We start from the raw sequence: 19,506 nt of genomic DNA, 5'->3' as shown, positions 1-19,506 counted from the left end.
TCTTGTTTTGTCTGCGAGCGACTCAGATATGAAACAAAGTCCCTCATTTTTTACTATTTTACCTTTACATCAGGTTTGGCCTTCCTGGTACAGCTTCAGCTTCAGCTTTCCTGCTTCAATATAAACATCTACAGATGGTGTTTATCTGCCAAACCTATGGACTAACTCACACCTGCTTTCTGAGTCTTTTTATTTTATTTTTTATTTTATTACACAAAAACCTCAACGTAACTAATTCTCACATTTATTATTAAAAAAAAAAGCAAAAAAAAAAATTGTTTCAGGAACATTGATTGCCTCCAAATTCCCCGGACGACGGGGGGGATAAATTGCTTTTGCGACGCCTGCTGTTATAATAAGCAAAGTTTTTCATTTGTGCTTCAGGACTTTTCAATAACTTTCAGGCCTCGGAAGACTGAGACGCCGAGGATTTGAACGAGTGATTGAGAGATTTCGGCCGTGCAAAGTGATGCCTGAAGCGATGCCTTTGCATCTTTTTCTGCGTGTCGGATTGACGACGCGAGGAGCTTTAACGCCACAGCAGGAAACAACATGATGAACAATGGAGACGACTGCTGGTCCCAGTAAAGTGTTTCAGGGAACCGCAGGCGTTTAAAACCACCACAGCGTCAGTCTGTTAGACGTCGACTAATTTAGTTGCAGACAGTGTTCATTTTGACAGCGAAATTTGATTTAGTTTTAGTCATAATTTAATCATCTAAATTGTTTTAGTTTTAGTTGACGAGACATCATAATCATTTTAGTCCTGATATCTTCACGCCACAAAATGTCAATGCACCTCGTCCTCGTTTTAGTCCTTGTGAATGAATTTTTATTTCGTTACCGTCTCGTTTTAGTCAGGAAAAAAAAGGTCGTTGACGATAACTACGACGGAAATTTGTCGTTAACAAAATTAACACTGGTTGCAGATGTAAAAGGAAAATCTTTTAAACCCCTTTTTTTTGCAGTTTTGTTTTTGCCTCTCATTCAAATAAATAGTAAATGCAAGAACAAATATTTCAGAACATAAACGGGCAAAATAAAGGGCAAACCAGGAGACAGAAGTCAGTACAGGATAAAATCTCTCACGCGGTCCTCCCTCGCTCCTCAGCGCTCACCTTAACTCCACTTGAAATGACCCCGGCTTGATTTATCTGTCCCTCGCTCTCTCTGGCTGACCTACCAGAGGTGTTTTGCGGCTGTAATTCTTACGGTGATGCCCCTCTAACATCCCCGGCACCTGAATCCAGGGGGCTTTAAGGCCTGTCACACCTCGCCGAGCAGCTATTTGTGGTTGAGCCGGAGATTTACGGGCCGATCCGGCCAAAGTGACGCGTTCAAGGCCTCATGACGGCGAATGTGCAGACGCTGCTGCAGGTTTCACGTGATATTTGGCCACTTAAATTATTGAGAGCGAGCGAGCGCCTGAGCCGGTGTTGCCGGGCGGAGAATCTCACCGCTCTGCACTGCTCTGCTCTGCTCGTCCGGTGACTTCATCCGCCCTCTGATGGCCACATGTTTCTGCTCACCTTGTAACGGAGCTTGGAACCGTTGAGGCTTCAAGTCTAACGCTGTGCACATTCGCCTTGACAGCCTCGGACAGAAAGCGTTTCTGCTGCGTGTCTTGGGACTCCATCAGCAGCAGAGCAGGAGAGAGGAGAGAGGAAGCCGCTGCTAAGAATAGGAAGAGCAATGGGGGGTAAATAAAGGAAGCAACAAGATGCCGCTAACAAGATTAGCGATTAGAAGAGGAGGGAAACTAGCAGGAGGAGGGATTGCACGGGAAATGTCTTGAAAAACTCAGCTTTGGATCGTGGACACAGGAAGCAGGAAGTGATTCCTGCAAGCAGACCTTTCAAAGCAGGCTGGAAGTGCTGTTGCGCTGAAGCAGAACCCACATTGCTGAGCTGAGTTCAGATTTTTGCCTCCTGGTTGGACTCGCAGTGATGGACTGAAGCATCGTCCAATCAGCTTCCAGTCGTCTATCCCAACTGCTTCCTGCTGGCTCTTCACCAGGCGGATGTGTGAGATAAATCCAACTGGACGTCGGAATAATTCCCTCATGTTCCCCCAGGTTTCTTTGGGGTTTTTTTTGCAGCAAAGTGACAAGTTTTAACACATTGCACACATCTGAACAACACCACTGTTATAGTTATGGTTATTATAAAGATGATGATCAGTGCAGGCGGGATTCTTTGATGAAGCTCTCTTTGTCTTCTGCCGCTGCCGTCTGCTTCCTGCCACCGGAGATTAGAAAATCGATGTGTTGTGATTGGCACTTTGAGGACAAAATTCCACAAGCCTGGCGTTTGATCTTTTTTTCCAGTTTTTTTTTTCCCCTCCTCCATGTTTTCATTTGAGTTGCGTGTGCCTGACATGTGTGTGAGTCTCTGCTGTTTGGAAGGAGGAACAAATTTGTGACTCTCTGACGGCGTCGATGCTGATGAGGGTTAAACCTGTGACACGCCTGACCCACATCCTTCACCTCTGCTGCTCTTTGATCCTCCCCGACCCGTAATCCGCCGTCGCCGGCCATCATCCACATGCAGGCCAGGTAGTTTACCGTCAGCGCGCTGCTGCAGCAGGAGGTTCATTTCGGCGCGAGAAACGGCATTCATTAAAATCTGCCTTTTCATTCTCTGTGTTAATTCATGCAAAATGATAAATGCTTGCTATGTGTGTGTGTGTATATGTATATATAATATGTTTGCATACATAAACATAATGTTTATACATTATGGTTATTTGTATAAGCCCAGCAGTCAGGAAAGTTCCTTCCTCCATGGATCTCAGCTCTTTAAATGTCTCTTTGGTTCCGGTCCACCTGACTTCAACCTTCCTAAAGAAGAAGCAGAGCTGCTTTTACACTCGACACCTGTTAATTACACAAAGTCGTGGGCAAATTAATGGCTTTATCCTCAAAAGGATGTCACCGGCTGCTCTCCTGCAGCCCTCAGTCTTCACTGAGTTTCGGGGCCTTTTCCCTTTTTCAAATTATAGCTTGATGAAAAAAAACGATTAAATGCAGGATTAGGCCGATTTTACCGGATTAATTCTCGCAGCTGATAATTACCCTGCGTGCTTTTGTGCCTTTTACCTCTTATATACATTTTAATCCATCATTCCGGCTCCCTGGAGGACGGAAGGACGACTCAACTGTTGCATTCTGGGTCGGACTCGAGCTCAGCGACGGGCCCTGACATCCCTGGGAGGTGTGTGTGGGGGGGGGGAGGTGCTGTTAAAGTGGCCCGAGTTGCCCGGGTCCAGACAGCAGATCAGCCAGATAATGAGGATTCAGTGAGTGCGAGCTGGGACTTGAAAGGCTCCTTGTAAAACGAACCCGCGAGTCCTTTATTATTCATGGCGATCAAACGTTGCCATGACTCTCCGTCTGCTCCGGGAGGACCTCTCCAGTTCGGAACGCCGTCTCTTCCTGTGGCCAGGTGCGCTCTCTCTCTCTTTCTCTCTCTCTCTCTCTCTCTCTCTCTTTCTTTCCCGGGGCGTGAAAAACAGGTTTGTAAAGTTTCAGACGCTGCGTCAAAAGTATGGAGTTTCTGACATGAAACAAACTCAAAATACACCCATTCTTTCAGATGCTCATTTTTCATCCTGGATCCTCTTGGGGTTAATCGTCCAATCAAAACCCTGCATGTTTAGCCCTCTGTTTACAGCCTCCTGCTTCCACACTGCGACAACACCGGGACAAGAAGGAGGCGGTCTCAGAGGGAGGAGCAAACACCTGGCTGGGGGTGTAGTCTCTGAAATAGGGGGAGGGGGATATTGGTGCCCTTTTGTGAGATCATACAGGGCAGATTTAAAGAAATGTGTGTATTTAGGAGGTGGGGCCAGGATAAGAGGTGTAGGATGAACTTTTCTTTGGTTAGAGATGCTGATTGTGGTAAGAAAAGGATTTTTGCACCACGTGGGAGCTTTCAGAGAAGTTGTGTCCACTTCATCACTGACCTTTGCCACACATAAACTGTGACTTTCCACTCTCATAGAACCTCTTTATCCACAATATCAAAAAACAAAAAACAAACTCCTCTAAAATCAGACAAAGAGGATTAGAACCTTTGTCGTTAAATATTCTTAGTTTGGCTTCAAAGTCACCCAGGCTCACAGCAGGTTTTCTTTGTTACTTTTTGTGTGTGTGTTTTGTGTCTGTCACACCGTGGAGCGGCACTCGTCGGTTTGCACGGCAGCTTTGGAAGAGAAGAAAGATTCCCAGTGTTTGCGCTCAGCAGCGGGGAGTCTGACAAACAGGCCTCCAGACGCTGGAAATAGCTTCAATCCAGCTTCTCTTTGTCGGTGGCTTTTACTGAACGGATCTTTATAAATAGGAGGGAAGTGTGTGTGTGTGTGTGTGTGTGTGGGGGGGGGGGGGGGGGGGGGTGTGTGGGTGTGTGTGCAGAGGGAACACAGATCCCAGTTTGGCACCTGGGTTCCAGTTTGGGGCCTCGTCTCCTCGGTGTCTGTCGGGTGAAATCTCTGCCCTGACTCCTCCTCTTCCTCTTCCTCTTCCTCCCCTCTTTCTAGTCTTTCATCGGCCTTATCGGGCACTTCCAGCACCTCCAGCACCTCCAGCAGCTTTGCACAGCCAAAAGCAAACTTAGATTTGGGAGTTACAGAATGAGTCGGTTTTCCCAAAGTAAAGCACGACTCTCTCCGCCGCTAATGAGCTGCTCGGCTGGTGGACGGACTGGTGAGGGGAAGTCGCTGCAACTCTGATCTCCCTTTGATCAGAGCAAAGAAACTGTCAGATATTTGATTTTCTCCCCCATCTTCAGCTCCATGTTTTATTCAGCGCAAGCGCCTCGGGGACGGAGAGACTGAAATATCTCAACATTTACAGGACAGAGCTCCAGGAAAACGCGTCTCTGGTTTTGAGGAAACGTCCTGAGCGATTCCTCCCTGGACCGCGGTGGAGACGTCGGCGCCGCCTACTGGCCGAACTGTGTAGACTCTGCATGGTTTTTCCTTCGGTTCCAGCAGGGGAACCTTTCCTAGGCCAGATTCCTGAATTCCTTTTTTTAATTTCCCTCAGGGGAAAACTGATCATTTCATCAGCTTTCATAATAATGCCAATTATTGTTGTTACTGTGACTATCAGCTGTTTTTTCCCTCTCACTTTGACGTTGCCCCCAGCTGGTGCCAGTGCTGCAGGACTCTCCAACAGCTCACCAATTAACACCCCCGAGACTCTGCTGCAGGCCCTTTTTGCTCAATAAACACAACACAATCCCACTGGCGCTCGACCTGTCAGGTCCCCCCCCCCCCTGCTTGTGCTTGTAATTCCACCAAAGTCACTTATAGTAGTAGTAGTAGTAGTTCAGTAGGTGAAGAAATAAACAGTGTCTGTATGTGGAAGTATGTCCATCTGTAATCTATCAAGCTGTAGTTCCTGGATTTTTGTTTTTCCTTTTGCCAAAACGTCCTCAAGTGAGTCGTGACTCAGCTTAAGTTTTAATAGGTGAAACTTTACCTGATCTATAATTACATTTGGCTGGACATTAATACGTAAACACCCCCCTTTTTAAATTTTGCATAAAAAAAAAACCCTAGATCTTCCTGAAACGTTATGTGTCCACCTGAACCTGTTAATCATCTTCGGCGCAGAGTTGAACATTTGCTGTTCCGCTGTGTAAAGGTGCAAAAGGATCTCAGATGGCTTTGGACATGACAGAGGACTTCAGCCATGGCTCACTCCCTGAAACTGCTGGTGCGTAACACAACCGAAACCTCTCACTTTGTCTCAAGTTGAACAAGATCATTTAAACTATATTATTCAATGCGTTTTCTTTTCTTCTTTTGTTGCTGTTTAAGATGCAGAAACAACAAAGCAGCATTGAGAGAGAAAAGTGGAGCCTGCTAACAAATTTTCTCTCACTTTTGCTCGTCCACAGCTGGAGTGTCCGACTATAATTGCCGTCATCTTTGTGACGGGCATCGGCGGAACCTTCCAGTATGGATTCTGCGTGTCGGTGCTGAACGCACCCTCGGCTGTGAGAGCGCGCCAAGATCCCGCTGGGAATCTCTTTCTGAAATGCTTTTTTCCAATCGTAACAAATGAACTTCTACGTGGTTTGTGCAGTACATCAAGGAGCTGGTGAATCTCACGTGCCTGCAGAGATATGACTTGCGTCTGGATCAGTGGCAGGTTTCGCTCATCTGGTCCTTCACCGTGTCCATCTTCTGCATCGGAGGGCTGCTGGGAACGCTGTCTGCCGGGCCGCTCATGACTCGACACGGCAGGTCGGTGCTGACGGACTTTTGGGGTCGATCCTAGGGGTCAAAGGGGGACGGCTGAGATTTTCAAAACTTGTAAAAACATAGAGAACCATTATGGAGTTTCACAGGAGGGTGGAGGGGGACAAAGACTGGAAGTTCCCTTGGGAGACACACAACTCTTAAGGTCCTTACACACCGGGAGTGAATTTGCGAGGCAAATAATTCACTTTAAAAAAAAAAAGAAAAACCCTCTTGAAGTCAATACAAACCTTCCAACCTTTTGAAATTGTCCGACAGACATTCTAAAGTACTGGCCAAATTTCACTTTTTTAATTCAACCATCACCAGGACACCGGTGTGTAAGGAAGGACCTTTAGTCTCCGGTCTGCAGATTGGCTGTGTGGAGGAGTCTCCAGTGTCTGGGAGACTCGAGGCTCAGGCAAACTCACCTGCCGGTGACTCCCAACTAAAAATCATTCCGCTATTGTTGCCGCTTCAGTCGGACAGCCGAGTCTTCTGGACACTTTGGTGTCCAGTCTTTGTTATTACTGGTTGAAACAATCTGTGAAGGAAACATCACCAGAACCTCCACCGACACCATGACGGGTAGAAAAATTGGCAAATTCAAGCGTTGGCTGAATTATCCCCTTCAGCGTTAAATACAGGACCCACCCCCACTCTCCTGCCTCCCCCCCTACCCCCTGCCCACACCTCACCCCTCCCTGCAGGAAACGGTGCCTCTTGCTGAACAATTTGGTGGCCATTGCGGGCGCCGTGCTGATGATCCTCAGCAGCAGAGCCACTTCCTTCGAGATGATCATGGTGGGACGCTTCCTGTACGGCATCAACGCAGGTGAACCTGGTCCGCATGGAGAAACCCATTGCGGCCTCCACCACCACCACTCCACCGTCACTCCTTGATGCCCATTTAACTCTGCGGCCGGTCGATTCCTATTTATACGTGTCACTATTATATTCCGAGCTCCCCTCTGCCGTTTGTCTCCCGGTCATTGATTCCCATCGATCCCACTCAGGATGTATGATTCCCCTGTGCACGCTCGTGTAGGAGTCAGCCTCTCCGCGCACACCCTCTACCTCGTCGAGTGCGCCCCCAAGAGGCTGCGAGGGATGATGGGCGTGACCGTGGCCACCTTCGTCTCGCTGGGCAAGTTCAGCGGTCAGCTGCTGGGGATCAGGTGAGGTGGGGGAGGGGGGGGTGCAGTGGAGGGAGGAGGGGTCATATGATGGCTCGGATGTCCCCTCTCTCTCTCCCTCTCTCTCTCTCTATCTTTCTATCTATCACTGCAAGGGCGGCGGTTGATAATGTTTTGCTTCAGGGTTTTTTGTTTAGGGTTTTTAGTTGACAAAAAAGTCAGAATTTCCATGATTGTGTCTCAGAGAGCTCCAGCTTGGAGCTGGTCCTGGTACGACAGGACCAATCAGCAACCTCTGAGGAGAAAGAGGCGGAGCTACAGACATAAACCTGACAAAATGCCTGGGAAGTTAAAGGTTAAGTGTGCAATATTGAGAAGAAATGGCAACATCAAGTGGTCAAATTTTAGATTGCAGCACTCTTACACTCACCCTCCCTCTCCTGAGCTTGCCAGTGAACTACAGTTTACAGTGTAGTAACACTAACAGTTCTGTGGGTCGGAAAACCAAATGACTTTAATAGTACTGCGAGTATTCACTTTGCTAGCTAACATTAGCCTCCACTAGCTGGCGCTGCACTTTGAGCAGTGAGCTCAGTTTGCTAGAAAAAAAAATTCCAGTACCGGGTGGGAGGTGAAAACATTAAATGAATAAGAGAGGAAGACAAACTGTAACTCCTCTGCACACCGACACATTTTCTTTGCTGCCGCGTCACCTTCTTGTTCCCGTTGGCGTGGTGCACTTGCCGACGCGTGACCCGAGCGTGTCCCCCTGCAGCGAGCTGCTGGGCTCCAGGCAGCGCTGGCCCTGGCTGCTGGGCTTCAACGGCCTCACCGCCCTGCTGCAGCTCTGCACGCTGCCCTTCCTGCCCGAGTCGCCGCGCTTCCTGCTGCTGGAGAGAGGAGACCAGCAGGCCTGCGAGAGAGGTTGCCACACACATACACTTGGACAAACACACACTTGGACACACACACATGCAGAGTTGACCTGTGACACTGTGGGGCCCTGCAGCTCTGAGGAGGCTGTGGGGGAGCGGGGACTACCGGCCGGACCTGGAGGAGATGCTCCAGGAGAAGGTGGACCTGCAGAAGGTCCGCAGCCGCTCGGTGCTGGAGCTCCTCCTGGACCGCACGGTCCGCTGGCAGCTCCTCACCATCGTCGTGGTCTTCATCACGTTGCAGCTGTGCGGCATCAACGCTGTGAGTGGAGGGGGGAGGGGAAGAGAATCTGTGACACAAACTGCTGTAAAATGTTAACCACAATTTATTCTCCTTCGCCTTTCACCTCCTTTCAGGTGCGTCTTGTGATCAGAACCGGCCTTCAGTTGAAATGTGTTTTTTTTTAATCAACAGTTAAACTAAAAAGTAACTTTTTAACATTTGACATGAGGGATGAAATTTGTTGTGTTTTGTTTCGTTTTTGTTGGGGGTAGGGGGTGTCAGAGGTCAGAGGTCAACCATCTAACTAGGCCATGGAGGGAAATTTGGAGGTTGTTCGACTTTGTCTGTCTCACTACAAATTATCATCAGCTTATACAACAATGCGTGTGTTTACAGCGTAGAATTTGGGGGGAAAAAACAACAATACACACTTTTTGTCTAACGTGCATTGCAAAAACAAAACAAAAAAAGAAAAAAAGAAAAAAGAAAAAAGGATGTCTGTCTGTCTAACATCTGTCATCGCTGTCCTGTTGCTTCTCTCCAGGTATACTTTTACTCTTATGATATATTTCGTGCGGCAGGAATCCAAGAAGAGCAGCTCAGCTACACAGCGCTGGGGACTGGGTTGTGTGAGCTCACTGTCTCCTTGTGCTGTGTGAGTCACGTGGCACCTCAATCATCACCCCCCCCCCCCCCCGCCCTCCCCACACACACACACCACCACCACCACCACCACCCCACCTTCCCTCGGTTTTAAAGACTTTTTTCCCTCGTCTCCATCCACTCACTCACGGTGAGGGCTCCCCCCGGCGGCTGACTGCCGGTACTGTGCTTTGACTTTCTTTGCAGTGCATGATGATCGAGACCACCGGCAAGAAGGTGCTCCTCCACCGGGGATACACGGGCATGTCGACCAGCATGGTGCTGCTCACCGTCACGCTCTACTTCCAGGCGAGTCCCCTGCAAAACAAAAGCACCTTTTTATTTATTTTTTTGTTTGTTTTATATTTTCTCTGCACATTCTGTCCAATCACACGTGACAGGTTTGTCCCTGCAGGATCGAATGTCCTGGTTGCCGTACTGCTGCATTGTCCTCGTCTTCATGACCATCTCCTTCTTCTCCAGCGGACCAGGTACGTGTCCCGGTAAAATAAAGAAATGAATAAAGAAATGAAATAAAACATCCCAAGTCTCACCGGATGCTTACAATTCAATCCAGCTGGAGCCACAACTCCGATTCCTGGAGAAATATTAACCCAGTCGTACAAATCGGCTGGATACACCGTGGCCTGCACGCTGAGCTGGATGAGCCTGTTCGTGGTGGGGATGGTCTTCCCCATCCTGGTGGTGAGCCTGGTGAAACCAAATTAAACAATAACACACAATAGATAACACACTGAGAAAATATGCTCTCTCTCTCTCTTTCTTTTTTAATAAAATCTCCCAACAGAAGTATCTGCAGAGCTTCTGCTTCCTCATATTCATCTTCTTCTGCGTGAGCTGCAGTCTGTTTGTGAAGTTCAACGTCCCGGAGACCAAGAACAAGACCACGCTGGAGATCAGCAGAGAGTTTGACAAGATGCACGGCCAATCCGGAAACTCCCTGAAGGCCGAAGGCACCAACGGAGTCGCAGAATACGAGACAGAGTTTTGATCTGTGCGTTTTCATTTAAGGGCTCAGCGAATTCTACAGTTTCACTGCACAAAACAGTACAAAACAATGAGATTTTGTTTTGTTTTTTAGAGAATTTCTTTCAGGGCTTTTTTTTTTGTTGTTGTTGTAAAAAAGTATTTTGTCTTCGTTTGTAATTGTGCCCTGAGTTCAATGTCCAAACCAAATAAATAAACAAAAAAACAAACATCAAGGCTGAATGTGAGAGTGTGGTCGGGTGGTTGCTGACTCACAGCCGAGCTCCACTTTGGCCTTGGAGCTCAGAAGAAAGTTTTGGCCCCTGGAGGTCGTCAGCAAGTCCTGCATGATTGACCTCAGGCTCAGCAGTCGCACCAATCAGAAGCACGTGAGTGGTGTTTGTGTGTGTGTGTGTGTGTGTGTGTGTGTGTGTGTGTACTGGTCGGGAGGGAACTCCCACCGTTCACGTAGGCGACCACATGTGTGCACGTCTGATAAGGCAATCTGCATGTCGCCCAGGCTGTGTTGTGCAGTGTGTGTGTCTTTGACCCTAAAGCAGTTTACGTCACCGGACAAGCCAAACTGTGAGAAACACACACACACACACACACACACACACACACACACACACACACACACACAGGCCTCACCTCAGAGGGCCTGCCTGCCTGCAGAAGCTTCTGATTTAAATGCCTCGTCGTCGGCTGAAGACAGGAAGATCTGAGCAGCAGCAGCAGCAGCAGGAGAGGCAGAAGCAGCAGAGGCAGCAGCAGGACGAGTTTTAAAGCAGCACGATGGAGACTGACGTCGTCATGACCTCTGAGGAGGCCGGTCTGAGTCGAAGCTTTGAGCAGAGGTGAGTTCATTCAGGCAGAACATCATTTTTTCAGTTTAACAACTCAAAAGAAGCCCTTTTTGTCCTTTCTTTAAAATAACTGATGATGCCATAATAAGAATAATCTAAAATCTCCTCCATGCTCCATGCTGTCCCTTGAAAAACTGTGAGATATATTTGTGGATGTTCGGGGGGAAAAAACACCTGACACAAAGTTCCAAAACAAAAACCTTCAGGCAGGTCAGTTCTTTGCTCGCTGGGCCTTCAGGCTGCAGAGGTCCTGCAAGACATAACGCCACCACGTAATCTGAACTTTAGCTTGTCATCTTGTTTTTTTTTTACTTACTTCATTTTCTATTTGGTCAGCTTCCTAACGCACAGCGGTGGAGAGGGAGCGAGCGAGCAGTGATAGCATCTCTGCCCTCCACCCTACTCCACCTCAGCTCTCCTGGCTGAGCTCGTCAGACTTGAAACAAGCAGAGAAATGCGAGTTCCTGACATTTAAAGGGCGCATGTACGATTGACGGCGTCCTTGAGGCCGTTAGCGGTGACGAGAGGTTCTGTTAGTGTCGCCTCCAAAGAGGCGAAGGGACGCAGGAGGCCTGAGTTGCATCGCTAAAAACACATCCAGAGGACTGAAGCCACGTCTCAGAGGTCTCCCTGGTGTGTGTGTGTGTGTGTGTGTGTGTGTGTGTGTTTGTGCAGGCCTCAGCTAACTTACTCTGTTTTTCTGGCAGGATCTTTGTCAACAGGAGTCTGACGCTGGAGAACATCAGGTGCTACGGCTTCGACATGGACTACACCATGGCAAGTAGGTGGAGAGACGAGGAGACGAGGAGACGAGCGGCCTCGAACCGATGACCCCGGATTATTCAAAGAGTGTGTGTGTGTGTGTGTGTGTGTGTGTGTGTGTGTGCGTGCGTGCGTGTGTGTAGTGTACAAGTCTCCCGACTACGAGAGCCTGGGCTACGAGCTGATCAGGGACAGGATGGTGTCGGTCGGATACCCCCGAGAGCTCCTGAGCTACACCTACGACCCCAGCTTCCCCACACGGTCGGTCCAGCAGGGGGCGCAGGCCGAGCAAATATATATGGGGGGAGGGGACTTTATGTTGATTAACTTTATGCAATTAAACAATCCTTGAAAATATTCAATGTTATGATAACAATGTGCAGCAAGGAGCCCAAACACAGATCAGCTGAATAGAGAGCTAAATATGCTGTTTACAGGAGTTTATAGAGAGTTTTTATTCCTCTTATCTAGTTTCGCTGGCCGTAAGGCTCTCCTTGTCCTTCCATGTTTTTGAGTAAAGACTCCCGAGTCTTGACCACTGAGTCCTGAGTTCTGACTACTGAGTCTTGACCACTGAGTCCTGAGTCCTGACCACTGAGTCCTGAGTCTTGACCACTGAGTCCTGAGTTCTGACTCCCGAGTCTTGACCACTGAGTCCTCACCACTAAGTCCTTCTCCTTCTGCTCCCCTGTCCGCCTGCAGCGGCCTGGTGATCGACACCGCCTACGGCAACCTGCTGAAGGTGGATTCAAATGGCAACATTCTGGTCTGCAGTCACGGCTTCTGCTTCCTCCAAGGGTAAAAACTCCCGCCTGTCTCTTGTCTCCCGCCTCTGCCAGGGACTCCTGTGCACTGACCTGTGCTTGTGCATCGCAGGCAGGAAATCCAGAACTACTACCCCAACAAGTTCATCCAGAGAGACGACACCGACCGATTCTACGTCCTCAACACGCTCTTCAACCTCTCTGGTGGGAAAATCCCCCTTGACACCTTTCAGTTTGGTTCTAATTTTTTTTTTTTGCCTTCACTTGTGGCAAATCTGAGTGTGTTTCCACGCCTCCCTGCAGAGACATACCTCTATGCCTGCCTGGTCAGCTTCTTCTCCAGATGCTCAAGATACAGAAAGTGAGTGAAGGCAGAGTGGTTAAAGACCCAGTACAGGAATATGTCTTGTCCAGAGATTAATGCATCAATAAATATTTTTTGCTTTAGATTTAAAGTTATCTTTATATCCCCTCTCCCTCCAGCGTGCTGAAAGGTTACCACCACGGCGACCTCTTCATGTCCTTCAGGAGCATGTTCCAGGACGTGCGCGACGCCATGGACTTCATCCACGACACGGTGAGCCTCGTCAAAACGCAGCCAGCTAATCCGCTCTCTTATACCTCCCCCTGTTGTACCGTGACGGGATAGTTTCTTTTTCTTTCTTTTTTCCCCCCAACCGTGCAGGGAATCCTGAAGGACCGAACCATCAAGAACCTGGACAAATATGTGGTCAAAGACGTACGTAAGCAGGACAGCACTGGTGACAGCACCCGCGACAGGACGTTAGCCTGCTGATAGCTAACACTTGATTTACCTCAACGCACCTTTATCCTCCACAGCCCAACCTGCCCGTGCTCATGAACCGCATCAAGGACGTGGCCAAGGTCTTCCTCGCCACCAACAGCGACTACAGCTACACTGAGGTCAGCTGCAGGGCCACACCCATTAGCGATGACTTATCTATGTATTTGTGTGTATATACTATCACCACCAGTGTGAATGTGGAGTGAATGAATAATGGGTTCAATGTAAAGTGCTTTGAGTGCCTAGAAAAGCGCTATATAAATCCAATCCATTATTATTATTATTATTAAAGATATATATGTATATGCTAACAGCTTGTCCATGATCTGGCAGGCCATCATGAAGTACCTGCTGGAAAACAGCAACAAGGTCGGAGGTCAGAGGAGCTCATGGCGCTCCTTCTTTGACCTGATCGTGGTGGACACCAGGAAGCCGCTGTTCTTTGCCGGGGGGACGGTGCTGAGACAAGTGGACACGGTGAGTTAAAGGCGCCGCCGTTGGCAGTTTTAGTGGCCTCTACTGGCCAGACAGCCCATCACTCTCTCTCCCCGAAGAAATGTCTGAAGTCTGGGAGGGGGCCAAACACAGAAGCCGTCGCAGGACCGCCACGTTGCGTGTTGCCGAGTTGTTGTCGGACTGTTTGTTGGTGGCAAAACTGTGTTTTTGTGTCTTGGAAAACAGGACACGGGGAAGCTTCGCATCGGGACATACACGGGAGACCTGCAGCACGGGACGGTCTACTCTGGAGGTGTGTTTAGTTCAGCTATGACTGTTGTTTTGAAAGATGAGCCGACACCTGTCTGAGGTTTCTGCCTGTTCTTAAAGGTCCAGTGTGTAAAATTTGGGATGTCACACAATTTCCTATATTACATTCATAAAAGTGTATACGTACTGTAAAATAAGAGTCATTTGGTTTTCCTACCCATAGAATGGTTGTTATTTATATGTATTTGAAGAATATACATAGACAAGGTTCTTGCTCCCAGTTAGCTGCCATCTTGCACCGCCATTTATAAATATAACTAAGGAAGCCTGGTGAGGACAATCTTGGTTGCGTGAAAGTGCATTTCGTATATAGGGTGAATGCTCACATCCTCAAATAAACCAACGAAGAAGAAGGCGGACAAGGTATCCACTGTAGTTCACTGGCAAGATCAGGACGGGGAGGGTGAGAGGTTGCTGCAATCTAAAATGCAACCACTTGATGTCACTGTTTCGTCTCAAAATCTCCAAATATGACACACTTAACCTTTAAGCTACTGGAAACTTCAGTCGGTGCTTAATTATCAATTTTATGACGATAAAAACTGCAATAAAAATATTTCCCCTAGTGGCCTCGTGCATTTTGTATTTTTTTTTTTTTTTTCTGTTGATGATAAAACTCACCTGGTGAACTGTGGCTCCAGGCTCGTCGGACATCGTGTGCGACCTGCTGGACGTGAAAGGGAAGGACATCCTCTTCGTGGGGGACCACATCTTCGGTGACATCCTCAAGTCCAAGAAGCGTCAGGGCTGGAAGACCTTCCTCATCGTGCCCGAGCTCACCAAGGAGCTGCAAATGTGGGAGAAGAAGAAGAGTGAGAAGCGTCAGACGACCCCAACCTTGCCTCCCTCTTCCCCCGATGCTCCCTGAACGCCTCCCTTGTCTGTTTTTTTCTCAGGTCTGTTTGAGGAGCTGAGACGACTGGATGAGTTTCGGGCCGAGCTGTACAAGTGAGGTTTTTGAGGGTTTTTTTCAAACCCTGCTGCATCTGCATATCGCTGGGAAAAACGTGAGTAAGTGGCTGTTGTTATGTCTGTGTGCATCACCTGAAGGCACCTCGACGGCAGCAGCCAGCAGAGCACCAAAGTCGGCCTCGTTCAGATGAGGAGCAAGGTGAACTGCTTCCCTCCCACACATCACAACACATGACAACACATCATAACACAACACTACACAACAGGCAGCAATTAAGGCCTGTTTGCAACGGTGCTCTGTGCGGCTGCAGGCCGTCGCGCAGCGGCAGCGTGAAGCTGTTTCCTCCCTGATCTTTAACACACGGCTCCACCTCAAGCTGTCGCTGAGCTGCGTTTATCAAAACAAGCCTCGTCCCGACAAACACATCCAACAATTCTGCATTTTTGTTGGCAACTGCAAACTCTGTATGCAAGGACATGGCAGCGACGAGTAGAATAAAAAAAAGTGAATGGACCAAAATAAAATCAAGAAATAAGAAAACGGCAAATTGACTTTTTACAAAATAACATTCAATTAAAAAAGAAATTGGAAATAAATGAAAAATATATATATATTTTTAAATTAGGTAAAAAGCCCTTTGTTTTACTGTCATTGAAACACTAGCACAAAAAATAATGACAAAATGAAATACAAATACTGACACGACACAAAAAATGATAATGATAATGATATCCTGATTAATCAAGTATTTTGATGAGCTATTTATTTATTAACAATGCACATGCGCAGGTGCCAACAAAACTATAGAATATAGAATACATCTGTCATTAGAGGCGTTCAGGTCAAAGCTTCCCTGCGGTGTTGATCTTGAGAGAACGACTCAGTGTTCACCACCAGGTGTGTGTGTGTGTGTGTGTGTGTGTGTGTGTGTGTGTGTGTGTGTGTGTGTGTGTGTGCGTGCAGGTGCTGACCCACAGGATGGACATGTCCTTCGGACAGATGGGCAGCCTCATGCGCAGCGGCTCGCGCCAGACTCTCTTCGCCAGTCAGCTCACGCGCTACGCGGATCTCTACTCGTCCACGTGCATCAACCTGCTGCACTACCCGCACAATTACCTCTTCACCGCCCCGCCCGTCCTGGTCAGTGTGCGGCGGACACACACACACACACACACACACACACACACACACACACACACACACACACACACAGTTTGTGACGAATTTACTCGTTTTATTTATTTGTTGTTTTTCCATATGGCCTCGTTCAGATGCCCCACGAGGTGGCGTCGCTGAGCTCCGACTTCGCTCCGTCGCAACTACCAGTCAACGACGACAACAAAACAACAACTACAGAGTCGTGAAGTGAAACTCGGGTTGTTTGCAGCGACGCGCTTACTCTTCTCATGTTGCCGAGTGTTTGCAGCACATTAAGAGTTGTGTGTCTGTTGTGCAGAGGGACTGGAGGAGACAGAAGCTGGACGGTGGCTCCCTACAGCTCCACCCAGTGGATACAAATTGCAATAACGTGTACATGTTGTGTATTAAAGGCCCAGTGTGTTAGTTTTTTGTGGCAGGAAAGCATATTGCAAACAAATGAAAACCAGTTTGTTTCTGTTTTGGTTTCCTGACTTTTTCTTCAAGCAGCTTTGAAGTCAGTTTTGTTTTATTATTATTTTTACTTTTTACTTTTTTTTTTTTTTTTTAAAAACCAAACCCTCCAGAGGATCCGTTCTGGGCTACTGTAGATAGTTTTAAATAAATAGTATTTATTGATGGTGTGAAATAACCAAATAAATTATGATTCTGAATTATTATTTTTTTTGTCTGCACTTGATAGGACAACTTTAAAGCAAAACCATTTAAAACGATTGTTCCAGTATCACCTGGAAGAATCCCTGAGGTGTAATGGGGAGGATGGAACTTCTGTCAAAGATGACATACGAACACACACATGCACATATGCGACTATCACTGCTGGATTCGAGGAAAGAAAAACAGACGACGTTTTAGCTGCAGTGCACATTCTATCCTGAAGATGGCGTTAAATCACCTCTCTCACCGAAATGGAATTCAGCGTGTTCAAGAAGAAAAACAGTAAAGTTTTGTTTTGACTAGAAGTTTCGACAGTTTTGATGGAATAAACGGTCCCTTGTTTCTTTGATTAAATTATGTAACAACCAAACAAATCAAATCAAACAAATCAAACCTCAATGGAAGCAAGAAGAGAGAAAAAAAAAACAGTGTATTTAAACTGCTGGTGGTTCTTAAGTTTCCTTTCTCCCGTTTGGCTTCCATCAATTCTGTCTATAAAAAAAAAGAAGCTGAAACTAATGAATTCAGTCAAGCACACGTGGGATTGTATATATCAAAATTCTTTTCCCCACCACTCTCTTTTAGAGAAATTTATTTTTAGGCTCACGATGTAAAGACACAATTAATTAAAATTTTCTTTTAAAAAAAGCAAGCACAATTATTTGTTTTCTTTCGCTGACCTACAGGTGTTTCTCAAACTCTCACATCTTCCCTCTGCTTCGCCTTCTGAATGAAAATATTAAAGGCGGACGCTGATCTGTAGGCCCCGCCCCTCCGGCTGTTGTTAGCACCGCCCCCTGGTGAGCGCAGCCACACACGGGGCTTCCGAGATGATTTCACTTCCTGTATCGGGACTATTTCAGTTGATTAGGATTTTCCTGCTCTTTGTCCCCTTCTCACCTTCATCGGTTGCCGTTTGTTAACTTTGTTTCCTGTCTGTTCATATCGTCCAACCTCTGCCGGGGTTTTTATTTTCTCACCTGCTCCGACTCCCATTATGTCCCATTGCTAAACACACAAACAGCAAGCTTGGTCTCAGCCCTGCACTTTTGATCTTTTTTTGTCCTCCCCTCCAGTTATTCCACAAACACAGCAGAACTGAAAGAAATCGAGCGCAAAAATTCCTGATGGGGGTTTCATTAATTTTTCTTTAAGAAAAACATTAAGTGAGACTCACAGGCCGAAACAGTGTGTGAAGCCCTAAAACAAATGTTTTTCTCTGGGTTGTTTTCTCCCCACCACCCATGATAAACACACAAAGCAGAAAGAGACTCTCACTCACACACACACACACACACACACACACACACACACACACACACACACACACACACACACACACACACACACACACACACACACACACACACACACACACACACACACCTGTTCTGCCACATTGTGAGAGAGACTTTTCACACACAGCCTACCTGCTGCAGACGTGTGAAAGGTATCAGCTCCGCAGCGGCTTCAGGTTTCTGCACCAAAAGCTTGTTTACCTCCAGAGTGTCACATTTTTGCAGAGAAAAAAAACAACAACCATTTTGTGTGAATATTCCCTGGGAAGTGAGTTTTCACCAGTGACCCGAACGTGCCGACTTTAGTTTCAAATTAAAGTTGACACCATTCTGAATTTTGTTTAAATGTCAATACAAACGTCACTGATAGCAACAGAGAATACATACCTGCTTTGAAAGCATTAATTGCTTCAAGTATCTGTTGATGCATTTAAAAACTACTTAAATATTTTTATTACTTAAAAAACAAACTTTTGCAAAATCTTTGCAATATTTTCCCTACACAAGAAGAAACAAGAAAACATCTAAATCTCATGAACATCCATTTAATAATCACGCTGCATTTTTCTCCATGTTGAATTCACACCTACAGGCCCAAGAAGTTTTGATCAAACATTTCATGTTCATTAGGCCTCAAATAGAACTTTTAAAATTAGTTTACTTGGAAAATAACAGGGCAACTGAAAACATTTCTTGAATTGAAAAAAACTTTATTTAAAAAAAAAAACAGATACATTTGACATGACACGTGACATGAAACAATTCAAATTTCATTTGTAAAATCATGCAAGAAACAAAAACAATTACGAGGAAAAAAAAATTCAACAATTTCCGCCACATCATAGTGACAAATTTAACAGCAGAGTTTAATCTTTTCCTCGACTGCGATTCCAGTGACACTGGACAAACATTAACCTCAGTTTAATAAAACACAGCAGGCCCTCAGCTAAAAGGAGAAAAGAAAAACACATTTCCAGCCCCCTCCCACCCCCGCTCACACTACGTTGCGTTTCATGTATGTAATGAAACGCAGATGTTTTGCTTTTTTTTTTTTTTTTTTTTATCTCATTAACTTCTCAACCGCCGACGTGAAAGCGCAAGAAAAAGAGAAAGCGCAGCTCGAAACGAGCAGAAAGACAAAAAAAAAAGTGAAAAAAGGGAGGGGGGGAGAGAAGCAGGAGGAGGAGAGACCGAGACAGAGAGGCAGTGCCGACACGTCGGGTTTCTTTTTTGCTCCGAGCGGCCAGATAACTGCACCACCGTCCCCCATTCCACACATTCCAGGATTTCCCAGCAAGCATTGCAAGCAAGCCTAAACAAGTCACGTTCACTAAACTCGGCGGAGAATT

General features: G+C 46.8%; 2 protein-coding genes and 1 long non-coding RNA gene across 5 annotated transcripts; 2 read left to right on the top strand and 1 right to left on the bottom strand.

The window, feature by feature from the left end:
* Window positions 1-5,603: 5,603 nt before the first annotated feature.
* slc2a11l (solute carrier family 2 member 11, like) lies at window positions 5,604-10,405 on the top strand. Of its 2 annotated transcripts, XM_076044927.1 has the most exons (12): window positions 5,604-5,719; window positions 5,904-6,002; window positions 6,092-6,252; window positions 6,957-7,081; window positions 7,295-7,424; window positions 8,158-8,306; window positions 8,392-8,579; window positions 9,085-9,195; window positions 9,390-9,491; window positions 9,598-9,673; window positions 9,760-9,887; window positions 9,991-10,405. In XM_076044927.1, exons 1-12 carry the CDS (start codon window positions 5,696-5,698, stop codon window positions 10,192-10,194), a joined length of 1,497 nt encoding a protein of 498 aa, XP_075901042.1. In that variant the 5' UTR covers window positions 5,604-5,695; the 3' UTR covers window positions 10,195-10,405. The 2 variants fall into 2 exon arrangements, with proteins under 2 accessions (XP_075901042.1, XP_075901041.1); XM_076044926.1 differs by having other exon boundaries at window positions 9,390-9,673.
* Window positions 9,362-10,700, bottom strand: LOC142900601 (uncharacterized). Its single transcript, XR_012928906.1, has 3 exons — window positions 10,446-10,700; window positions 9,577-9,893; window positions 9,362-9,484 (listed from the first exon to the last, which is right to left on the bottom strand). It is a non-coding gene; the product is annotated as an uncharacterized LOC142900601 (long non-coding RNA).
* Window positions 10,701-10,799: 99 nt separating this feature from the next.
* nt5c2l1 (5'-nucleotidase, cytosolic II, like 1) lies at window positions 10,800-16,855 on the top strand. 2 transcript variants are annotated; one of them, XM_076044931.1, is made up of 16 exons: window positions 10,800-11,026; window positions 11,743-11,816; window positions 11,941-12,058; window positions 12,500-12,595; window positions 12,674-12,765; window positions 12,865-12,922; window positions 13,045-13,138; window positions 13,247-13,300; window positions 13,402-13,485; window positions 13,700-13,843; window positions 14,048-14,114; window positions 14,773-14,943; window positions 15,028-15,079; window positions 15,182-15,242; window positions 16,008-16,184; window positions 16,316-16,855. In XM_076044931.1, the coding sequence occupies exons 1-16, from the start codon at window positions 10,965-10,967 to the stop codon at window positions 16,406-16,408; spliced, it is 1,497 nt and encodes a 498-aa protein (XP_075901046.1). In that variant the 5' UTR covers window positions 10,800-10,964; the 3' UTR covers window positions 16,409-16,855. The 2 variants fall into 2 exon arrangements, with proteins under 2 accessions (XP_075901046.1, XP_075901047.1); XM_076044932.1 differs by lacking the exon at window positions 10,800-11,026 and having other exon boundaries at window positions 11,744-11,812.
* Window positions 16,856-19,506: the final 2,651 nt, after the last annotated feature.

Source organism: Nelusetta ayraudi, unplaced genomic scaffold (genome assembly GCF_046127955.1).
Source record: "Nelusetta ayraudi isolate G7.1 ecotype Tasmania unplaced genomic scaffold, CSIRO-AGI_Nayr_v1 ptg000083l, whole genome shotgun sequence".
Lineage (NCBI taxonomy): Eukaryota > Metazoa > Chordata > Actinopteri > Tetraodontiformes > Monacanthidae > Nelusetta > Nelusetta ayraudi.
Note: the sequence above shows the minus strand (reverse complement) of the source record. Positions and strands in the feature narration are given on the sequence as shown.